This window comes from Amia ocellicauda, chromosome 9, assembly GCF_036373705.1.
Source record: "Amia ocellicauda isolate fAmiCal2 chromosome 9, fAmiCal2.hap1, whole genome shotgun sequence".
NCBI lineage: Eukaryota > Metazoa > Chordata > Actinopteri > Amiiformes > Amiidae > Amia > Amia ocellicauda.
The window spans coordinates 42411533-42434594 of record NC_089858.1 but is presented as its reverse complement, the minus strand read 5'-3'; the positions used below and the strand labels follow the sequence as shown (position 1 = coordinate 42434594).

At 40.1% G+C, this 23062-nt stretch overlaps 1 protein-coding gene across 5 annotated transcripts in view; it reads right to left on the bottom strand.

Annotated features, from left to right (window-relative positions):
* Positions 1-23062, bottom strand: part of LOC136759487 (drebrin-like protein B) — an 80920-nt gene that overhangs the window by 11057 nt on the left and 46801 nt on the right. For 2 of the 5 annotated variants that reach the window (XM_066714532.1, XM_066714531.1), the window contains 4 exons: positions 21285-21396; positions 9858-9974; positions 7401-7472; positions 5065-5183 (listed from right to left, as the gene is read on the bottom strand). In XM_066714532.1, coding sequence (XP_066570629.1) covers positions 5065-5183; positions 7401-7472; positions 9858-9974; positions 21285-21396 — 420 coding nt within the window. The remainder of the gene's footprint in view (positions 1-5064; positions 5184-7400; positions 7473-9857; positions 9975-21284; positions 21397-23062) is intronic. The other 3 variants (XM_066714533.1, XM_066714535.1, XM_066714534.1) reach the window with 2 other exon arrangements.

Below are 23062 nucleotides of genomic sequence, written 5' to 3'. Positions count from 1 at the left end.
TGTAGTGGAGATGAGTGGTACCCGGTGGGGTCTTCTGCTGTTGTAGCCCATCCGCCTCTAGGATGTACGTGTTGTGGCTTCACAAATGCTTTGCTGCATACCTCGGTTGTAACGAGTGGTTATTTCAGTCAAAGTTGCTCTTCTATCAGCTTGAATCAGTCGGCCCATTCTCCTCTGACCTCTAGCATCAACAAGGCATTTTCGCCCACAGGACGCCGCATACTGGATGTTTTTCCCTTTTCACACCATTCTTTGTAAACCCTAGAAATGGTTGTGCATGAAAATCCCAGTAACTGAGCAGATTGTGAAATACTCAGACTTAAATTACTTAAGTTAATATAAATTATTTTCAAGGTAGGAAAGTATGCTCTGAATGAGGATTCCGGTCGAAATGCGTAAGGTTCTTTCGACTATTGTGAAAATGATTAATTAATTAATAAAAGTAATTAATAAACATACTACACTAATTTCAAACTCTTTGTGATGAACTTTCATTTAATTGGGACTTGCGATCTGATTGCTTTTGCCTTCACCGGCAGAGCTACAAAAGTTTATTGACACCATGAACTTGAAGAGTTTTCTAAAATAATGCTGAGCTACAATCCAAATCCTGTAAGGCAAAAACTTTTTTTTTGATGTACTGAAAATGTGACAATGTAATCCAAAACGAAAACTTTTGTTTCAAACCTTTATGAACATCAGAAAAAGCTATATATTAGGCACTTTTATACAGCCATTTCTGATCTATGCCAAAGGCCCAATTAAATAAATGTTTGCACTGCGCAGAAGCATGTCTGAGAATAGATATCGCGCTCCTTAACTTTTGTGATATTAAACACGATTCCGCAAAACTACCTTCTTGCAGCTCTTTTCTTGCACAACACGAGGGAATAAAACAATGTTCACACAGCCGCTACTAGAAAACTACACAACTTAAGCTTATTGTTTACAGTAACCGCAATATACATGAAACAGTGCATGTAACAAATTACAAATTAAATGTTGCCTATTGTTTGTGCACAGACATTATGTTGACATTTGAATGTAATTTTACATTATAATTTTTTTTACGTATTTGTTCGTGACTTTTCACTCATTCATTTATTCTGCTCTTGCATTTGTTCATTTTTCTGAAAACTGATTTTAAAAATGGTTTCCTTCTTAACAGATCTTTTGTGGAAGTCTACTATCAAGTAAATATTAAACCTCACTTGTACTTATATATGGGGGATATTATAAAGTTTTACATGTAACAGAAAAGGTGGGCTGTGTTCCTTTCAATTTTAAAATGAGAAAATGCACTCACCAGTGAACAAACCAGTTATTCCAGACGGGGTATATACAACAGATGGACAAATGTACTGCAGGCCAGTTTCCATTTATATTAGGTTAGCCTACATATTCTTGTTAAAATACATCAGCATAACATCAGCAGTTCTTGAGTTGCGCATTCACCGTTTTCATATCCAGATACTGCCTAGAAATCAGTCTAAGTTTATTTTCTTACAGTGTATCTTTACTGTAGAACCACATAAAATAACACCGCAGATTTAAATGTGCATTTTATTTATGTAAAAGGGCACCAAATCTGTGTGCTTCAATTCAATACCATGTGCACTCTTCACTGTTGTGTTGTTTGCCAAGTGTTTGGTATCCCATGAAAGTTGAGACTCTCAGCTTTCTAACAATGTGAAGCTTTCTCTGATGCGAGAAATTTGTTTTTTATACCACCCCCCCCACATTCACATTTTACACATTCTGAAATAGGGGGCAGGGGGATACTTAAGGTTAAATAGGAATACAAAATCTCAGAAAATATTGATAATTATGATATTCTAGAACCAGACAGTCTACTGATCAAAACAAGACCATCTACGTATTGGTAGAAGCAACACAACACCCATAGAGATCTCAAAATGTCAAGATGGAAAACTGTTTACAGTGTACTATTACACCACGATTTTACATAATTGGATCTGCCCCCCCAGGAGCAGACTGACCGTTTACCTCCCGGGCTCTGAATGATAGCGGGCGACATGCAAACTATAAATCGGATGTGTTTGAGAATGAAATGTGTTAGTAGCCAAGAGTAAGCTTTCAAATGATATGCGCATTGTATGGATACAGTGTAACTTCTATGCACAGGAGCTGCGTGTAACACTGACAAATAATGCTTAAGAGGGTGTAGGAACACAGTATATAACTCTGAAATGTACATTATTTTTCAGTTTTTGGTAACCTAAACCTTTTTTAACCTCTGGCAGTTTACTGCTTATCTTTGTACCATTTCAGATTATTCACTGGACTTGAACTGCTTAAATTTCAACAAAAACTAGAAAAATGGGGGTGCTGTGACTGGTAGTGTATATATGAGAGTGAAGTTGACTTAAGAGACAAACACTGCATCGAATGACACTGCTGTCAAAGCAGCTGTAGCTTAAACTTTCAGTATAATTTCCATTATGAATAATTTACACAAATAGGTAAAGCATATGAAGATGATAGCCAACTTGCAAGACAACAGATCCAGTGTCTGATGTTTGTGCACTGCATATTGGGTCGATTAAATAAATAAATACATGAATCCTCTAAAGGCAAACTTGCACAACGTAATGGATACATTTAAGATTGGAAGACAATTTAATATTAGAAAAATACTAACTATCTTGTAGTGGGTGGTCAACATTTTGCCTTTATATCAGGCACTTATGGAAGTGATAACTATTGCCCCGTTTCCACTGGCGGACGCATCCGGGAAGGATGATAATTGGACCTGAAGCAGCCGATTTTATTAATATTTTATGAACAACTGGACAGTGTTTCAAGCTGTCGTTTTGTGAATGGTGTGCAGGGACAATCCACAGAGACAATCAGTAGGAAGGTGAACACGATTCAGTTAACGTGTGCCCATTCACAAGTTAAATTAACGAATAAATAAATACAACAGATCTGGTTTTCCTTTAAAACATGAAGGACTGGTTTTATAAATGCGTCCATAAGTCCATAAATGCCATGACTGAAACGTGCACACTTCAGTTAAATTATAACCTGCTATATTGTAGCTGGATGATTAACCGTGAAACGTGTGTATTTTGTTTCAACTGTAATTTACGCTGGTTAAGGACGTCTGCTAAGTAATAAGTTAATAAGAGTGTATATACATATATACTAGCAGAAATGATAATACTAAATAGCAAATATGTATTGTTATTGTTGCACATGGAAATGTATTCTTATGGGAATGTGCTTGTCTGAATATGTGTCTATACACGTTTAGTTCTTCCTAATATCTCACAGTTTGTATTTAATCTGCACCGCTACACATAAGTGGATGCTGAATAAAAGATTGATCTGTTATTCACGTATGAGTGAACACATCAGCATTGATCCACCCGCTAATGGATAACACCTAGATAATAACTATACAGTTGTCATCAATGATGGCTCCGGTTTTTCATCAATAACAGACACTGTGATTGTCTTGTGGTGCCTCTAGCGATGCCTGCCCATTTGAGAAGCCACGCCAGCAAAACATGTCTCCTCACCGTTCGCAGGTCCTCATATTTTAGATTTAATTCAGTGAGAAGCTGTGCTGCGAGATTCCGTCTCGCGACTCTTCTGAATTTTTTGCGAACATTTTTGATTTATTCCTGCCCCAAATGCATCAGTACATTTGATCAGGATCAGTGGTGTTGCATCTTACATGCCATTTGATCAGGATAAACTGTCAGCATCCCAAGGATTCTTTGCATGCACACTAAATTATTAAATTAATTTAGAACAGAGCTATAAATCAAAAACTATCATTTTATCTAGTTAAAAAATATTCTAACAAGTAAAATAAATGCACTTGCATATTTATTGCCGCCAAAGCATTTGAAATAAAAATAAATATTTTTTAATAACATAAATCAAGCCATTTACCATTAATTGTAACAATATTTACTTCATAATAATGGAAGTAAAGAAGCATTCTCTTATCTGCTCCACTTGCTCCATGCAATTTATGTTTGTCTGCTGCCTACCTCTAAAACAAATGCCGCCGTAGTGCATGCCGAAACGTGAGCCAGTCAAATGTCCACACTGCCAGGATCAAATGCTACCGTTGCATTTAACCTGGATCTGTAATATCTCCCTGAGAGGTACATTTGATGCGATCACTGAGCATTTACACTGCCATTTCTGAGCAGGATCAAATGCTACCAATATATTTGATCAGGATCAGAAATGGCAGTGCAAATATGCCGAATATATAATCATTACTGAGCTTAACAAAAAAAAGTATGTAGCCTTACTTTCTAAAAAAAAAAAAAAAAAAAGTTAGGTCTCATTTATTTAGTTCTGTTGTTTTTACATAAATTATAAAAAGCCAGTGTAACCATTTCCCTGATGAAAACACTTTGGTCAAAATTTACTTTTTGATGTGCTATACTGCTTTGTCTCATCAGGTATCAGTTACATATAACAAACCTAGCAACTCGATAGTATTTTTTTTTTTTTTAATTTAATAGTAATTAATCTTCAAATTAGACTCATACACAGCTATAAAATTGGAAAAGGCTTTGGGAAAGATAAATTAGATTTCCACATTAACAATAAATAGGGGGCAAACAACTCTGTTTGGGGGAGGTGTCAAACTCCTTAGCATAGGTCAATACATTGCATAAGTGCTAGCAGGATGAGACGCATGATTCTTATCAGACTGCACCAATGCACTGATATGTCAGAATTACAGGTTTAAATATTTTGTAGTCTTCATATTTAATTTAATATTTAAGGCCATGTACAAACAATCCTCCAGCACACAACAACAACAGAAGGCTACTCTGTATTATAACTCATTGCTAATATGTATATATTTAAAACATTAGTTTCGCAGGGCTTTACTTTAGTAAATGTTCCATGACATTTTCATATCTGGAAAATAGGGCTTCTATTGGCCAGGATTTTCATGTAAAGCGCATTTATAACAATGCTTGCTATGAGTAAAATGTGTCAATAAGTTAGCCTGAATGAAGGGATTCCAATACTATGCTTTCTTCCCCCACTGAATAATGTCCCTACCTCAGGAGGCTCTTCATAGATGTCATCAGGTTCTGGGGCAGATTCATACAGATTATCTTCTTGTGGGCTGGCCTGGTTTAAATCCACATCATAATGGTCACCAACTGCACGCTGTTTCTCTGGGAGATAGATTAATATTTATTTATTGGCAGACGCCTTTGCCCAGGGCTACTTACAGAATATAAGAGTAATATGAAAGTACAATAATAAAGTTACATATTACAATTAAAGGTTCAACATTACAGAAGTGCATAGGTACAATATACAGTTAATATAAAATACAAGTCCTACATCCTAGACTTTAATAGCTAAAAAGTGCAGAGAAGATGTGCTGAGGACATAGCTAAGGGGTAGAGAGCACAGGGGAAATCACAAATAAACAACATGAGCACTAGCATTGTAAAAAGTGGGAATAAACTACTAAATTACAGTTATAGTTTGAGTTGGGTTAATAGAGTTTACTGCCCAATTCAAATGGACTTTAGAATAGTTTCAACCACATTCACAGACACAATCATCCTTTATCAGTTCACTTCTGGATGAAAGCCTCCTCGAAATGCTTCCACTTATTTTGATTAGCAGTATCTCTTTTTTTAGGTCATGTCAGTAAAGCTTCATATTCTATCTTTCCATCTTTTATACATTCTTCTTCTAGGTATTGTTTAATCTTTTGTCCATCTTTGGTCTACTCTTCTTGCAATGTGAAGGGCCCATTACCATTTTTAAATTTTCACTTTTAATAATGTTGCACACTTTTTTCCTCCATTTGTTTTCCGGTCTCTTTATTCCAAGAATGCATATTTCCATGCACACCGTCTCTCTCTCTCTCTCGCTCTCTTTCTCTCGTGGTGCATGGTGGGAGTGCAGTGGAGGGATTTGTGAGTGAAGGAATGCGTGTATGTTTTCTGTTTTTGGATATTGACCTTGTGTAGTTCTGGTCCTGAAGATGGGGTGTGCGTGGCTGGGCTACCATGGCTAGGGCTGGTGGGAGTTCTAAGAATTTTTTGTTTGAAAAATGTACTCATCAGCATGCCATTCTAATTATATCACTGGAGCAGGTTAACGTGGAAGAGTGCCTTCTAATTGTGTGGAGAGTGGGCTGCACAAATGTAAAATCAACCTTCTGTATGAGAAAAGCTGTGGTGGTGTTTCTGGCCCCAGAGGATATGGTACAAATTATAGTACAACAGGATTGTAGTTAATCACTTTGGCTAATGCTGCTCCACGAGTTACCAATGAGTTCCAATGATCTGCAGTTTATTCTCAGTCCGATAACAAAGAGCTGATGTGTAACAGAAAGCTCATGTCAGGTATGAAGTATATCGCTCTGGGGTGTAAAGCCCGGGAGCTCAAGCATGTCCTGTATTTTCAGAGGCAGGGGTACATGATAGTCGATAACGCCAAGGGAGGGTTTGAGGTAGCCTTTACATTGAGACATGACAGTGAAGAGTTTGAGAGTCATGCAAGGAAGAAGTCACTGCGCTAATCACACTCAGGAGGGTACCCATCCAGGCAGTCTTCCAGAACAAGGATCATAAGCAGTTTTATAGAAGCAAACAATAGGTGTGTTTATTCTAAGATTCACAAATCAGGGTGTTACACATTTTTCCTAATGATGTGATAAAAATCACCATCTGTGAAGCATTAGAGGAGAGTATGGAATGGAGTATTGAAGGTGTGCTGGTGGAGGAAGAGGCTGACCAAGATGAAGGTGGGGAAGAGGTTTTCAACAGACCAGCAAAAAGTGAAACATTTTATGGAGTAGTGTGGGATGAAGTCAGCAGGGTTGATGAACAGAGGTGTCTCGTCATTGAAAGCTGAGTGGGTGTTATTCTGGGTGCAGGATTGCAGGATGTGGGGACCAGGAACAGTTCAGAATTAGTGATGATAGTTATGTAAAAAAATAAAATAAAAATAAAAGACTGGACCAAAGTGTCAGATCCCCCAGATTCTCAGATTTTGTGCAGTAGAATAAAGGAAAAAGTAGTGTAAATGTGGAGTCTCTTTTTCTGGATTTAAAATCTGTCTATCTATACCTACATCTCTATACCTATATTTAATTCGGCACAAGCTCTGTTGCAGGATACCTTGGAGCTTGAAAATCAGGAAAAATACAGGTTGAAAACATTTGTTTGAGTGTGTTCTTCTCTCTTTCAACACTTTTTTTTCCCCATCTTTTTCAGGTTTCTGAAATTAGTTTCAAAGATATTTTGGGGTCTTTTAAGTTTATTATTGTTTACAGCTAGAAGGAAAAGTTAACAACAACTCCCAAGATTAACCATATTCAGGAATCAAGTGTAGGCAATTTTTAATATGGAGTAGACAAACAAACACACCTTGCCATTCATCCTGAGGAGGCTTCTCAGGTTCCACATAATGGGACCGGGCCTGCTCCAAGACAGTGGGCTCTGATCATGGATAAACAAAAAGGAAGACAGCTTCAGTCTTTCTGTAGAAAACATCTACTTCGCCAAACCTGGGCTCCTAGTTAAATTTACCCAAAGATTTAAGAAGATGTCTGGCTGAATAGTCATCACGCAGTAAATTTACATGTATTCAGAAAAGTGAATCAGAAATTGTATTCTAAGCAAAATTGTTTTCTTCTGTTTACATGACAAACCAGTTACAGTACCGAAAGTTATCCACAGATCTTCATTTGGAAAACACAGGATATTCATGCAATTGCAGTATTAGGCTGAGAAGTGAAGGTCAGCTGTCATATGTGCATTACATCAATTTTGATTGAAAATTGAAGTTTTCTGGAAATTTACTTTTGGTATATTCCAGTGCGTTTTCTGAAGAAAAAAAAATGGTCACACACACATACACAGAAATATTTGGACAGTGACACAATTGTGTATGCAACCACAAAGGATTTGAAAGGAAACAATCAATATGTGCTTTAAAAGTAGACTTACATCTTTAATTTGAGGGTAGTTACATCCAAATTCGATGAATGGTGTAGGAATTACACCCATTTTTATATGTGTTCCTCCCAATTGTAGGGGCTCAAAAGTATTTGGACAAACTAACAATCATTAATTAAATTGTGAGTTTCAATACTTGGTTGCAAATCCTTTGCAGTCAATGACTGGGTTCCAGACTTCAGGCCTAGACCAGATGCTGGGTTTCTTCCCTGGTGATGCCCTGCCAGGCCTGTATTGCAACGGTCTTTAGATCCTGCTTGTTCTTGGGCCGTTCTGCCTTCAGTTTTGCCTTCAGCAAGTGAAATGCATGCTCAATTGGATTCAGGTCAGGTGATTGACTTGGCCATTGCAGAACATTCCACATCATCGATAAAAAAAAGTCTTAGGTTGCTTTCGCAGTATGCTTCGGGTCATTGTCCATCTGTACTGTGAAGTGCCGTCCAATGAGTTTTGAAGCATTTGACTGAATCTGAGCAGATAATATAGCCCTAAACACTAAAAATCCTGCTGCTTTTGTCAGCAGTCACATCATCAATTAATTCAAGGGAAACAGTTCCCTTGACAGCCATACATGCCCATGCCATAACACTACTCCCGCGATGCTTCATAGATGAGGTGGTATGCTTTGGATAATGAGCAGTTCCTTCCATTCTCCATACTCCTCTTCCAATCATTCTAGTACAAGTTGATCTTTGTCTCATCTGTCCATAGGATGTTGTTCCAGAACTGTAAAGGGTTCTTTAAACTCTAATCTGGTCTTCCTGTTTTGGGGGCTTACCAATGGTTTACATTTTATGGTAAACCCTCTGTATTTACTCTGGTGAAGTCTTCTCTTGATTGTTGACTTTGACACAGATACACCTACCTCCTGGAGGGTGTTCTTGATCTGGCCAACTGTTGTGAAGGGGTTTTTCTTCACCAGGGAAAGAATTCTTCTGTCATCCACCAGAATGTCTTTCGGTGTTCCTGAGCTCACCAGTGCGTTCTTTCTTTTTAAGAATGTACCAAATAGTTGATTTGGACTCACCTAATGTTTTTGTTATTTCTCAGACTGGTTTGTTTTGATTTCTAATGCAAAACTGAAGGCAAAACACCCCAAGAACAAGCAAGAACTAAAGACAGCTGCAGTACAGGCCTGGCAGAGCATCACCAGGGAAATCCAGCATATGGTGATATCTATGGTTTCCAGACTTCAGGCAGTCATTGACTGCAAAGGATTTGCAACAAAGTATTGAAACCCACAATTTAATATTATGTTAGTTTGTGAAAATACTTATGAACCCCTAAAATTGGGGGGACTACATATAAAAAAATGGGTGTAATTCCTACTACCCTCAAATTAAAAATGAAAGTCTATGATGAAAAGCACTTCTTTTGTTTCCTTTCAAATCCATTGTGTGGCGTACAGAGCCAAAATTATGGCAATTGTGTCACTATCCAAATATTTATGGACCTAACTGTACATATACATGTGTGTACATACATACACACACACACACACACACATATATACACACATACACAAACACATACGTCAATTATATTGATAAAGGTTACACGGACCCAGGCAGAAGCTCCCAACCCCCCTTACCTATGCAAATATATGGGCGTAACACTGGATACTCTTTGATCAGTTAAGAACAAGAGTATAGTTTCCCTCCCTAGGTCTTAAGGATTTTCGAATGGGAAAATACCTATTAAGTATGAAGAAATGCAACCTCGACAGAACTGGCTTGATGATTCCTGGTCTCAAAATATCAACATAAACATATCAACATGGAATATAGGCAGGTAAGTCAGCTAAGCAATTTTGCATGTGTGCACAAGTGTCCATATATGCAAAATTGCACTATGATTATTTCAGACCTGTGGCGCGGGAAGGAGAGGCAGGCGAGGCGGGCACAGGTGATGTTTGGCGCAGGGGAGAGCTGGGGTGCTCTGGCTCACCAGGGTGGTTTGACAGAAAGGGACTATGTAACCGCCCTGAGACAGACAAGCAGAGAATTTGGCAAAAGACAGAAAATTCAGTGACATACAGAGAAAGAGAAAGCAGTAGACAAGACTATCAAGGGACTGCAGAGTCAGAATAAAAATGCAAATGTAACGAGATCTTCACAACTTGTTCAAACAGTATCAAATAAGCAAGCTTCTGCATCAAAAAAAGAAGTGGCCTGTTTTCGGATAGGCCACTGTACATCAAATGAGAGACCTAAATTTACCCACAGTAATAGAATTGTTTAATAAAGCATTTAAAATACATAATTTGGTATGAAATACAGTAGGGATGCACCGATTAATTGGCCAGCAATTGGTATCTGCAAATTATAAATGCACAAAATGTAATAAATCGGTATCTGCTGAATACTTTAAAATGGCTGATTACTTGAGACCAATTGTGGTGTCTGAAGGCATCATGCATACCTAATTTTTATAATAGGCTAATGTTTCTTTCTCCAGTCACGTGTCAATGACAGATAATATAGTGTCAGGCTGCTTTGTTGTATATAAGGTGAGAGCTTTCACACTTATAGTGAGGGAAAAAAGTATTTGATTCCCTGCTGATTTTGTACGTTTGGCCACTGACAAAGAAATGATCAGTCTATAATTTTAATGGTAGGTGTATTTTAACAGTGAGAGACAGAATAACTACAAAAAATTCCAGAAAAATGCATTTCAAAAAGTTATAAATTGATTTGCATGTTAATGAGGGAAATAAGTATAAGTATTTGACCCCTTCGACTTAGTACTTGGTGGCAATAACCTTGTTGGCAATCACAGAGGTCAGACGTTTCTTGTAGTTGGCCACCAGGTTTGCACACATCTCAGGAGGGATTTTGTCCCACTCCTCTTTGCAGATCCTCTCCAAGTCATTAAGGTTTCGAGGTTGACGTTTGGCAACTCGAACCTTCAGCTCCCTCCACAGATTTTCTATGGGATTAAGGTCTGGAGACTGGCTAGGCCACTCCAGGACCTTAATGTGCTTCTTCTTGAGCCACTCCTTTGTTGCCTTGGCTGTGTGTTTTGGGTCATTGTCATGCTGGAATACCCATCCACGACCCATTTTCAATGCCCTGTCTGAGGGAAGAAGGTTCTCACCCAAGATTTGACGGTACATGGCCCCGTCCATCGTCCCTTTGATGCGGTGCAGTTGTCCCGTACCCTTAGCAGAAAAACACCCCCAAAGCATAATGTTTCCACCTCCATGTTTGACGGTGGGGATGGTGTTCTTGGGGTCATTCCTCCTCCTCCAAACACGGCGAGTTGAGTTGATGCCAAAGAGCTGGATTTTGGTCTCATCTGACCACAACACTTTCACCCAGTTCTCCTCTGAATCATTCAGATGTTCTTTGGCAAACTTCAGACGGGCCTGTACATGTGCTTTCTTGAGCAGGGGGACCTTGCGGGCACTGCAGGATTTCAGTCCTTCACGGTGTAGTGTGTTACCAATTGTTTTCTTGGTGACTATGGTCCCAGCTGCCTTGAGATCATTAACAAGATCCTCCCGTGTAGTTCTGGGCTGATTCCTCACCGTTCTCATGATCATTGAAACTCCACGAAGTGAGATCTTGCATGGAGCCCCAGACCGAGGGAGACTGACAGTTATTTTGTGTTTCTTCCATTTGCGAATAATCGCACCAACTGTTGTCACCTTCTCACCAAGCTGCTTGGCGATGGTCTTGTAGCCCATTCCAGCCTTGTGTAGGTCTACAATCTTGTCCCTGACATCCTTGGACAGCTCTTTGGTCTTGGCCATGGTGGAGAGTTTGGAATCTGATTGATTGAGTGCTTCTGTGGACAGGTGTCTTTTATACAGAGTAAGAGAGTGCTCCTAATCTCAGCTTGTTACCTGTATAAAAGACACCCGGGAGCCAGAAATCTTGCTGATTGATAGGGGATCAAATACTTATTTCCCTCCTTAACATGCAAATCAATTTATAACTTTTTTGAAATGCGTTTTTCTGGATTTTTTTGTTGTTATTCTGTCTCTCACTGTTAAAATACACCTAACATTAAAATTATAGACTGATCATTTCTTTTTCATTGGGGAAACGTACAAAATCAGCAGGGGATCAAATACTTTTTCCCCTCACTGTAAGTCCCCGGTTCCACTGGCAGACGTGTCCAGGTTTTGTGGACGGTTAACTATCTGGTGCCAGACGTGGCCGTAATGGTCCGTCACGCCCACTAAGGAAATACTTCACTTTCAGAAGCGGAGATGTGTGCTTGACTTGACAGAGAAGAGATCAGATACAATATATCAGAAGATATAATCTCAAATGCCATGTGGGATTACAAAGAAATTACAGTTTTATTAGCAGCATTGAGTGAAATACACATACAGAAACAATTAAATGTTCTACTGCTTACAGTTAATATGCGAGTGTATTAAAAACTTGGATTTCACAGGACCCCGGTACAGTGCAGTTACTAGTTAAAAATAAACTGAAGGATAATAATCAGAGCGATAGCAGACGATTTTATTAATATTTTATGAACAACTGGACGGTGTTTTAGGCTCTCGTTTTGTGAATGGTTTGTAGGTCTGTAGCCCTGTAGAGACAATCAGTATGAAGGCGAACACGATTTAGTTAACGTGTGTCCATTTACAAGTTAAATTAATGAATACATAAATACAGCAGATCTGGGTTTCCCTGTAAAACATTAAGGACTGGTTTAATAGCTTGTTTGCAGTCACGTGATTCTGATGACTCGTGAAATTAAGATGGAGGGCAGGAAGTGAAAAGCAGAATGAACGAGATGGAGGAAAGTCCGTACTGTACTAGTTTAGACGCTATTACGAGAGAAAGGTATAAACAGAAAATCACAACATATGTTGGATGCGATTCTTATGTTATGAAGAGGAGTGATTTTTCAACTGAATTGAAAGATTTGCATGCCATTGAGACAGTAGATATAACTACCTTGTCCTCCAGATATCCTTCTATTCAAGAAAACAAATGAAAGCATACAAAAGTATGGAGGCATACATATTTTTTGTTAGTGGTTGGGTCCACAACCTCGGTACCAAGGTGCTCCACAATGACTGTCATTTGGTTTTCGCCCAGGTGAGTGGCATTTCTTTTTTGTCCTGTGGATTAACCTAGCAACAAACATTCAACACTGCTGCGGCTCTCGATGTTAGCATTATGGTTGTTTACCTTACGTTATTACATTAACCACTCTCAAAAGTCCACCGAAACCCCACTAAAGACGTGGATCATCGCGAAACAAGACAGAGAAGTCATTGCAGCTCATTGCAATTGCATGGCAGGGTAAGTTATTTACGTTGTATTTTGTGTAACGGTTAAGAGTTTGTGGTGTTGCTTGTACTATCCATTTTTTTAAATACAATCACCAGTGCACACCCACAGATGAACTATGCAAAATACAATGTTCCATTTGTGGTTAAGAAAAATGTCTATTCTAGTCTTTTCTCAGATTGTCAGAATCCTGTTCTCATGTAGGGGCAGTTATTTTTTCCATTGACGCTGCATAACAGAAAAGTGCAAGTGGCTGATGCCATCACATGTAAAAAATGTGTTTAAATGTACTGTACATATCATTTATTTTCTTTTGTACCCTACTCTACTAAGGGAAATGACAGAAATACACTTCTGCAGATAACACAGGGAAAGTAAGATCACTGCAACTACAATTCATATGGTTTGTCTTAGACCAGGGGTAGGGAACCTTTTTCACAAATGTTCACAAATGCATTCACAGGCCACAACCTTAATTAATACACCTACATCCAAACATTAATACGGATGAAACTCACATTCTAATGCAAGAACAAAATCACTTTTTTCTAAAACACTGCAGTCAAAACATAAATAACTATATATAGCCTACAATAGGCAAAAAGCTCAAAAAAGGCAAACTATAAGATAATGAAACATGTGTAAATGTAAATATTGGAATAATGCTCAAAAGCAATATTTTGTAGTTCAATATAACTATTGCATTTATCAAAACATAACTGTACACTGAAGTAAACATTTTCAACACTGTGTAAACTATGTTTTCAACATACAAAGCTACAGTGAATAAAATCAGTGTATTTCAATAAACTACTATATATTTAGCCTTTCCACTTTCCTTGCATGAGCTCGTACCTCACACTGCATAGTGACTTTTACTCCCGGAATAAATAGCCTCACAATAAATGCTCCTCCGCTGATAATGTCTGTGAATCATTATTTTGCGTGCGATGTGCCTGCGCTATTGCACTAGGTACTATGTGCAGTAGCAATCGCGTACTGATCAGTAGAGTAAAAGCACACTGTGCCATTTGGCATTTCACTCGCAATGTTTTCACAACACTGACACAAACCCACCAATCATCACGGTCACTCCCAGTATCACTGATGCCCCTGAATCAGTCATGTTCATATACGCGGCATGTCCAAAACGAGATCTCTTCTCCGTTTGGAATCCCGATGTTTATTTGTGGGTAATCACTGTATCCACTCAATCTGCCTACAGTTGTAAGAAACCACCTATAATGCTGTACAATGTGTGTGTTTTTCAAGCACATGAAAAACTGTAGACAGAGATCACCACTTGAGCGCCAGACTGACTCTATTGTAAAGGGCAGGCAGGATTATGGGTTTTATTTGAGTGAAAATATCCCGATTTTGGCTATTCTAGATAAATGTGTTTATAACATTTATTTTCGTGTTTATGCAGTTAAAACGCAGTAGAGATGTTTATTACATAAGCTCTGCGCATTAGTGTTAAGTGTATGTCACAGAAATTATTTTTTCCAAATGGACTCTAGGGCCAGAACAAACAGCTTCAGGGGCCGTATACGGCCCGGAGGCCAGACTAAGACTAACACAAATTGTAGTTGCAATGTCATCTTAAATTTTCCATGTTATGGACCACATAAGTGTGTACTTTATGATCTTTATGCTTTTCAAATTGTCAAATTTTCCAGATTCCTGCTGCTCCCGTAGCTCTTAAGACCTAAAGAGAACAACACTGTAGCAAGGCTGCACCCTGCAAAACACTTTGTAGTTAGCTTTGTTAACATTACGTATTTTTGTTCAGTTACAAGGATACAAACTCAAACAAAGAAAATAAAAAAACTATTACTTTAACTTTACAAAGTACGGAAACAGCTAACATTAACATAGCCACATAAGTTGTATAACTTACCTTTGACGAAGTGGTCACTGCACACACATGCATTATCGGACTCGGCTCTTCCCGACCGCAGATGCAGGTTTGCAAGCCATTTTTTCTGGCGTTTTTCAGTCAATTTCTTGCATTTTTCCCCCTTATGAACAACAACTTTTGGTAGACGATAAAAGCTCCTTGTGGTTTCTCAGTTTGATCGATTTGAGCAACCATAAATGATGCAAAACACAGGCCCTCCATCTGCATTTCGTGCCACAGCAACGCAGTGACATGACGTCATATGCAAACAAGCTATAAATGCATCCGTAAGTCCATAAAAGCCAAGACTGAAACATGCACACTATAGTTAAATTATAACCTGCTATATTGCAGCTGCTGTTACTGTATGATTACTGCCTTATGTAATAATTACTGCCTTGGTTACTGCCTTATCCTCTTTATTTGTCCTGTCTCACTCCCCTCGTCTTACCGGGCGGGAAGGAGGAACTGGGCTCCTGCTCTCCCCTTCTCTCCTCTTCTCTGTCCCCCCTCTCTCTCCTCTATCACGACCCACAGCTTTGAATTCCATGCAGTGGAAATCACCTCTCCCTCTCACCTCTTCCTTCTAGTTCTCTACCGTCTCCCCGGTCCACTTGCCTCATTCCTGGATGAACTCGACTTTCTTCTCTCCTCCCTTCCCTCCCTGTCCTCACCTACCAGCATCCTGGGAGAGTTCAACATCCACCTCTCCAATCCTTCCCACTGTGCCAGATTTCTTCCTCTCCACTCCTTTAACTTCACTCTCTCCCCCAGTCTCCCCCCACTCACAGGGCAAGCCACCAGCTAGACCTCATCTTCTCTAGAGGATGCTCCCCTTCGACACTCTCATTGACACCCATGGACATCTAAGACCACCTCTTCATCTCCTTCTCCCTTTCTCTCCCCTCCCTCCCTACTCCACCCACTCCCTCCGTCACCTTCCGCCGTAATCTCCGCTTGGTCTCCCCCTCCACCCTTGCTTCCACTGCCCTCACTCTCTTACCTTCCATTGACTGTTTTTCCCATCTATCTGTCAACTGTGCTATCTCCTCTTTGTCCTCCCTCACCTCCTCCCTTGACTCTCTGTCCTCTCACGTCCCATCCTGCCCGTCCCTCCCCTCCTCAGCCTTGGATCTCTGCTGTCCTCCGCTATACCCGAACTAGTCTGCGTGCCGGCGAACAGAAGTAGAAAGGGACCAAACTCCCAGATGGCCTCAAACTCTCTACTGTCCACATTCTCCTCCTCACTCACCACAGCCAAGAAATGTTATTTCCAATCACTCTTTGAATCCACTGTCAACAACCGCCGCAAACTCTACTCCACCTTCTCCTCCTCCCTCATCTATCACTGCTGATGATTTTGCCTCCTTCTCCGCCAAGATTGCAGACATCCGCAAGCTCTTCAACAGTCCCCCCTCTTCTCCCCACACAAAAAACCTCCCACCGACCAAGCTTCCTTTTCTCATTCCCATTCTCACCTCTCTCGGACTCTGACGTTTCCACTCTCCTCATATGTCACAAACCTACAACGTGTGCCCTGGACCTTCTCCCTTCTCGCCTCCTCCAAGCAACCGCTCCTGTTCTTCTCCCCTTCATCTCCTCCCTCCTCAACTCCTGACTCCCCTCTGGCTGTTACCCCTCTGCATTTCAAAAAGCTGCCGTCATCCCACTCCTCAAGAAATCATAATCAACCCTCGATGCCACCTCTCCTCAGAACTACTGCCCCGTCTCCCTGCTCCCCTTCCTCTCAAGCAGGAACTCTCGACTCTCGAGCAGGCAGTCCACTGTCAGCTCTCTGACTTTGTCCCAACACTCCTTGATCCTCTGCAATCCGGCTTCCCCACAGCTCACTCCACTGAGACGGCTCTCCTGGCAGTCACTGACTCCCTCAGCTGTGCTCAGGCGGCCTCCCTCTCCTCAGTCCTCATCCTCCTTGAACTCTCTGCAGCATTTGACACCGTCGATCACTCCATCCTCCTCTCCTGCCTCGCTGACCTTGGAATCTCTGGGTCTGCTCTGACCTGGTTCTCCTCCTACCTCAGTGACCGGTCCTACCAAGTGACATGGCGAGGTTCCTCATCCACCCCCCAACCTCTCCTCACAGGCATACCCCAAGGCTCTGTCCTGGGCCCCCTCCTGTTCTCTCACTACACTTGCTCCCTGGGCCCCCTCATCGCATCCCATGGTTTCTCCTATCATTTCTACGCAGATGATGCACAGATCTTCCTGTCTTTTCCCTCTTCTGACCCTCTCATCCCCTCTCAAATCTCTTCCGGTTTGTCTGTAAGAGTCACCCTTGACCGTGCATTCTCCTACACCCAGCACATCACATACGCCGAATCAATCCCTTCCTCACCGACTACTCGACGCAGCTGCTCTTCCAGTCACTGGTCCTCTCCCACCTGGACTACTGCAATTCCCTCCTGGCCGGCCTGCCTGCAACTACTACCCACCCGCTCCAGCTCATCCAGAACTCTGCGGCTTGTCTGATATTCTCTCTGCCCCGATTCACACATGCTACTCCACTACTCCGCTCCCTCCACTGGCTCCCGATACCGGCACGCATTCAGTTCAAGACATTGACCCTCACCTACCGCTGTCTCAACCACACTGCACCAAGCTACCTTCAGACACATTCGTCTCTCCATACATCCCCTCCAGACCACTGCGCTCTTCCGGTGCCAGAAGACTAACTCTACCTCCTCTCCACTCTCCTTCCTCTAGAGCCCTCTCCTTCTCATCCCTGGCCCCTAAATGGTGGAACGACCTTCCCACCAAAGTAAAAAAAACAGCAGAGTCCTTGACCTCATTCCGGTGCTTACTCAAGACGCATCTTTTCAGACAGTACTTAATTAATCCTTTTAATCCCCGTTAGATAGCATTATGTTGTATTATGCTTCTTACGTTTTTGATTGTTTTCCTCCTTGCTCCCTTTCCCTTAGCCCTTGACTGTGACCCTACATCTTGACAGCACTTAGCTTTTACCGTCGAGGATGTAGGACTTCACTTACTGTACTTGCCTGTATGGTTCCCTTTGCGTACCTTTAATTTCTAAAAAATACACCATATGTCAGTTTGGTGACCTTTTATCCTATGTCTGAACGGGGTAGAAGTCTTTTCTTATTCAAATATATGGAAAAATAACTTGTATAATTAAACTAAGCTGAAATTAGAAGCCTCATCAGAAGCAACATTTTTATTTATTTTACGACAGGGTAGAAAGTTACAGAAATGTCAAAACATCGGCATCGGGCAATTATGTTTTATGAACATCGGCTATCGGTATCGGACAATAATTTTCTTATCGGTGCATCCCTAGTTATAGTATTCTTTTCTGTGTAGGTTAACTCATAGACCCTCTTCAATTGTAATGACTATCAAGGTGACCAAATATTTAATCACTCCACAAAACATTTAACCAGAACTTAAATCCATCATTCATTATTGTTATGTTTTAGCAAACATTAAGAGCAGCATTGAGACCTTCGCCAAGTAATCAACTTGTCAGTCCCACTCACAGACTAATTCACTCTGGGACTGTTCTTAGTCTTCCTCACAATTATTTTTCATGTTCTTGGTGAAAGAACCTTTCTTCTTATATGAACATCAGCATCGGCCAATAAATGTCTTATCGGTGCATCCCTAAAATACAGAACTGTACATTAATATATTGAAAGCATTTATTTATGTATTTATTATACTGGATTATCAAATGTTCAATTTGGCATTTAAAATACTTCAGTCCCCATGGCCTACAGGTTCATTTTAACTTCTTTATGTTCAGAAAGCTTAGAAACATTTTTGACAGTCCTATAATGGACCTTGTTATTTGAATCATTGTATAATGGGTTTCATTAACTATACCATTCAGTTAATTTAAGTGTTGATAAAATAATGGAATATACCTTTTCTGGATTTGATATAAAGTTATCAATATAATATTTGACAGGATCACTAAATTACTTAAAATGATTTGTTTTTTCAAAACATTTCCATTCTGGTGAGCAAATTCCTCAATAAACAAACAAAATAAACAAATGTTCTCTCATATTTACCAAAACCCAGGCACAGAGGAAGCTTATATTCTTTGCATGTTTCCAATACTTCTGACAACTTGTATATGATCTATTGTGTTATATTCTCTTCTGAATCCTGTTTGTTTGATTGGGTGAGCAACGTCCAGTGTGTCTTGAAGGCGATGCGTTAATATCTTTGTAAATACTTTAAGATGGGAAGTACGCAATAGTTCTTCAGATCTTCTCCGTCTCCATTCTTGTGCAGGAGAATGGCAGTTGCATTGTTCCATTTATCTGGTATTTGTTTATTTCAGAAACACTTAAGAAACATAAGAAAGTTTACAGATGAGAGCAGGCCATTCGACCCATCGTGCTCGTTTGGTGTTCATTAATAACTAAGTCATCCAAGGATCCTATCCAGTCTATTTTTGAATGTTCCCAAATTGTCAGCTTCAACCACATCGCTGGGGAGTTTGTTCCAGATTGTGACAACTCTGTGTAAAGAAGTGTCTCCTGTTTTCTGTCTTGAATGACTTGAAGCCCAATTTCCATTTGTGTCACCGGGTGCGTGTGTCCCTGCTGATCTGGAAAAGCTCCTCTGGTTTGATGTGGTCGATGCCTTTCATGATTTTGAAGACTTGGATCAAGTCCCCACGTAGTCTCCTCTGTTCCAGGGTGAAAAGGTTCAGTTCCCTCAGTCTCTCCGAGTAGGACATTCCCTTCAGACCTGGAATAAGTCTGGTTGCTCTCCTCTGAACTGCCTCTAGAGCAGCGATATCTTTCTTGAAGTGTGGTGCCCAGAACTGCACACAGTATTCCAGATGAGGTCTAACTATCGCATTGTACAGTCTTAACATTACTTCCCTTGTTTTAAATTCTACACTTTTGACAATATACCCTAGCATTCCGTTTGCCTTTTTTATTGCTTCCACACACTGTTTGGATGGAGAAAGTGAGGAGTCCACATAGACTCCTAGGTCTTTCTCATGTGTTACTTCATCTAGATCTGTACCTGCCATAGTGTAATTATAGTGGACATTTTTGTTACCTGCATGTGTTACCTTGCACTTGTTCACATTGAATTTCATCTGCCAGATGTCGGCCCACAACCAATTATCTAAGTCCGTTTGAATAGCCTGTGCTGCCAAGATTGTATCTGCTGAGCCACTTATTTTAGTATCATCTGCAAATTTGACAAGTTTGCTAACTATCCTAGAGTCCAGATTAACATAGATTAGAACATTAATATAGATTAGAAAAAGCAAAGGCCCTAGTACTGATCCCTGTGGAACTCCAATAACAACCTCACTGCAGTTGGAAGCAACTCCTCTAATCGACACCCTCCGTTTCCTATACATCAACCAGTACATAATCCATCTACTTCAGCGCTGGCCTGACGCACAGATGCGCTGTTGAGATCACGTAGGAGTGCGCGTTGGCAGGCCGCTGCAGGCTGTGCTTACCCAGAAACCCCTGCTCTGCATCGCTACACAGAGACGCATACGCATGCCTACGCAGAAGTATAAAATCGGCCTTAAGGGGACAAAGGGACCCAAACCATGCCAGTAAAATGCCCCCCACAGCATAACAGAGCCTCCGGACCTCCTCATTGTAGGGGTCAAGCAGTCAGGCCTGTAACGTTCTCTTGGCGTTGCCACACATGCACTTGCCCACCTGTCGAGAATATGGTGAAGGATGACTCATCTGACCATATCACTTTTTTCAACATCTCTTTAGACCAGTGCCCATGGTTTTTGCACCACTGAACTCTCAAATGTGCATTTGTCTTTGTAATGAGGGATTTATGCACTGCCATCTTGATCCAAAATCAAGTCAACTGGACCTGCTCTGCATTTTTATACATGCAACAGAGAATGATAGGATGTTAATAGCTTAATTGTATCATGCAGTACACCTGATTGGAGGCATCTGCTTTCGTTATGTTCCTCCACTCATTTATTCAGGTTTATCCATTAATTATTAATTTATCACCCGTCTGTGTGTGTGTATGAGTGTAATATATATATAAATACATTTACACACACATTTTGAGTGACCACACCATGTGTAAATAGGATATAGTTTCATGAACATGGGCAAACGCTTGACCTCTTACCTGGCTGTGAGTTGACAGCCACGTCTCTGTTGTCCTTAGGCGTACCTCGCTCTCTCTGCTTGAATATGTCCCTAGGGTTCACTGAGCGCTGGGAGATGACAGAAGCAGCTTCCTGCAAAGGAAAACAGGTCTGTTTTCAGAGTAGAAGGAGGCCAGGGCTATAATCTCATAACAATTCCAGGTTATTTCCAATAATCAAATTCACCAGATCAAGGGAGTCAAACTCAGATCTCTGAAGTCTCCCAGTTTCTGTTCCAAACATAGTACTCAATTAGTACATAGATTTTTATTTTTTTATTTTTTTTTACAGACAGTAGCTTAAAATGTGGGCTCAACATGCCAGGAAACCTTGAGGGGTAAATTAAGGGGGAACTGAGCTACAACAACCCACTGGGTTATACATTCATAAAATAATCCAAGGTTAATTCTGATTAAAACCACTTTTCCCAATAAATGCAGCTTGAAACTGTGTCACTTAGCTTAGCAGGATAAAAACAATTCAGATTTGTTGTACATCATGGGGGGGGCAGGGTCTTATCTTATACAGCCAGTAAGATCAAACATGTAACTTTGCTTAATGTGGGTTTTACACATGAATAATATACATAAATAAACCTGATTATATAAAAAGACTAACAGGGGAACTAGTGTGGTATAATGTCGCTATAGTATAAGTAAGATGTATAGCACTTATAGCCACTATATAATGCACATTTATGGCACATTTGCCATTACTGCAAACAGTCTCAGTCCTCAGGTAAGGCCATTGAAACAAAGGGCTCATACACTGATATAAAACAGTGCTGAAAAGAACTATGGGTAGGTATAATTCATGCTCAGTTTACAGGTGTAATTTTTTAAAATGTTACATTAAATAGAATTATTTGTTATGTTCGAAAGCATAGAAAAGCCAAATCAACAACAGGTCCAACAGGAAATTGTGGTATTAGCCACACTTAGCCATAACTTTTACTGGAGCCATCCCTTCCAAGACACTTGTTTTCCAAAACATTTGGCATGAATTTCATCCTCCACTTTTCTCAGGCACCAGACCAATTCACACCAGAACTGTGGCAAAGATCTGGACGCACAGACAGACTTCGGAGGACGGACCACAAGATATTTTGCTAATGTTCGTAAGCCAAAAACAAAGAAATGTGAAAGAAAAAAAACTAAAACATTTTGCTATATAAAATGGCCAGGAACATCGCAATGACAAATCTAATTCATATGACATGTTGGGGAAACGGAATGAATATTAAAAGAAATTCTGAGCCACTACTGTCAGTTGTAAACTATGTAAAGATATTACTAAACAAAACATGTTTAAAGCTAAAATTATTTTGGGACATTAGGCTTTTTTAATGGCAAGTCTTTTAATATTTACATTAAAATATTTTTACATAGTTTAACAGATTGTACATTTTGAAGGAAAATTAAAATGTAAAATATTACTATTTAAGACGTTAACAGTAAAGCACCAGGGAACATAATAACCCAAGTTGGAGCAGGTATTTCTGTAGTGTTTTAAACTGAGTTTCCTCTATCCAAGAAATTATGACTTGAACATCCTGAACCAACACACATGCCTGCGTTAGACATCCACAAACATTTTGGGGGTTTTATATTTTAAAGTGTTATAAGCTGCTTATATGATAACTTGAAAACAACCTCCACTGCGCATTAATCTCCTCTGTTGTAAAGATAAAAATAATAACTCCATCTTCACAGTTTTTCCTGTAGCCATGGACACGGCAAAACATCATGTTGCCTATGAA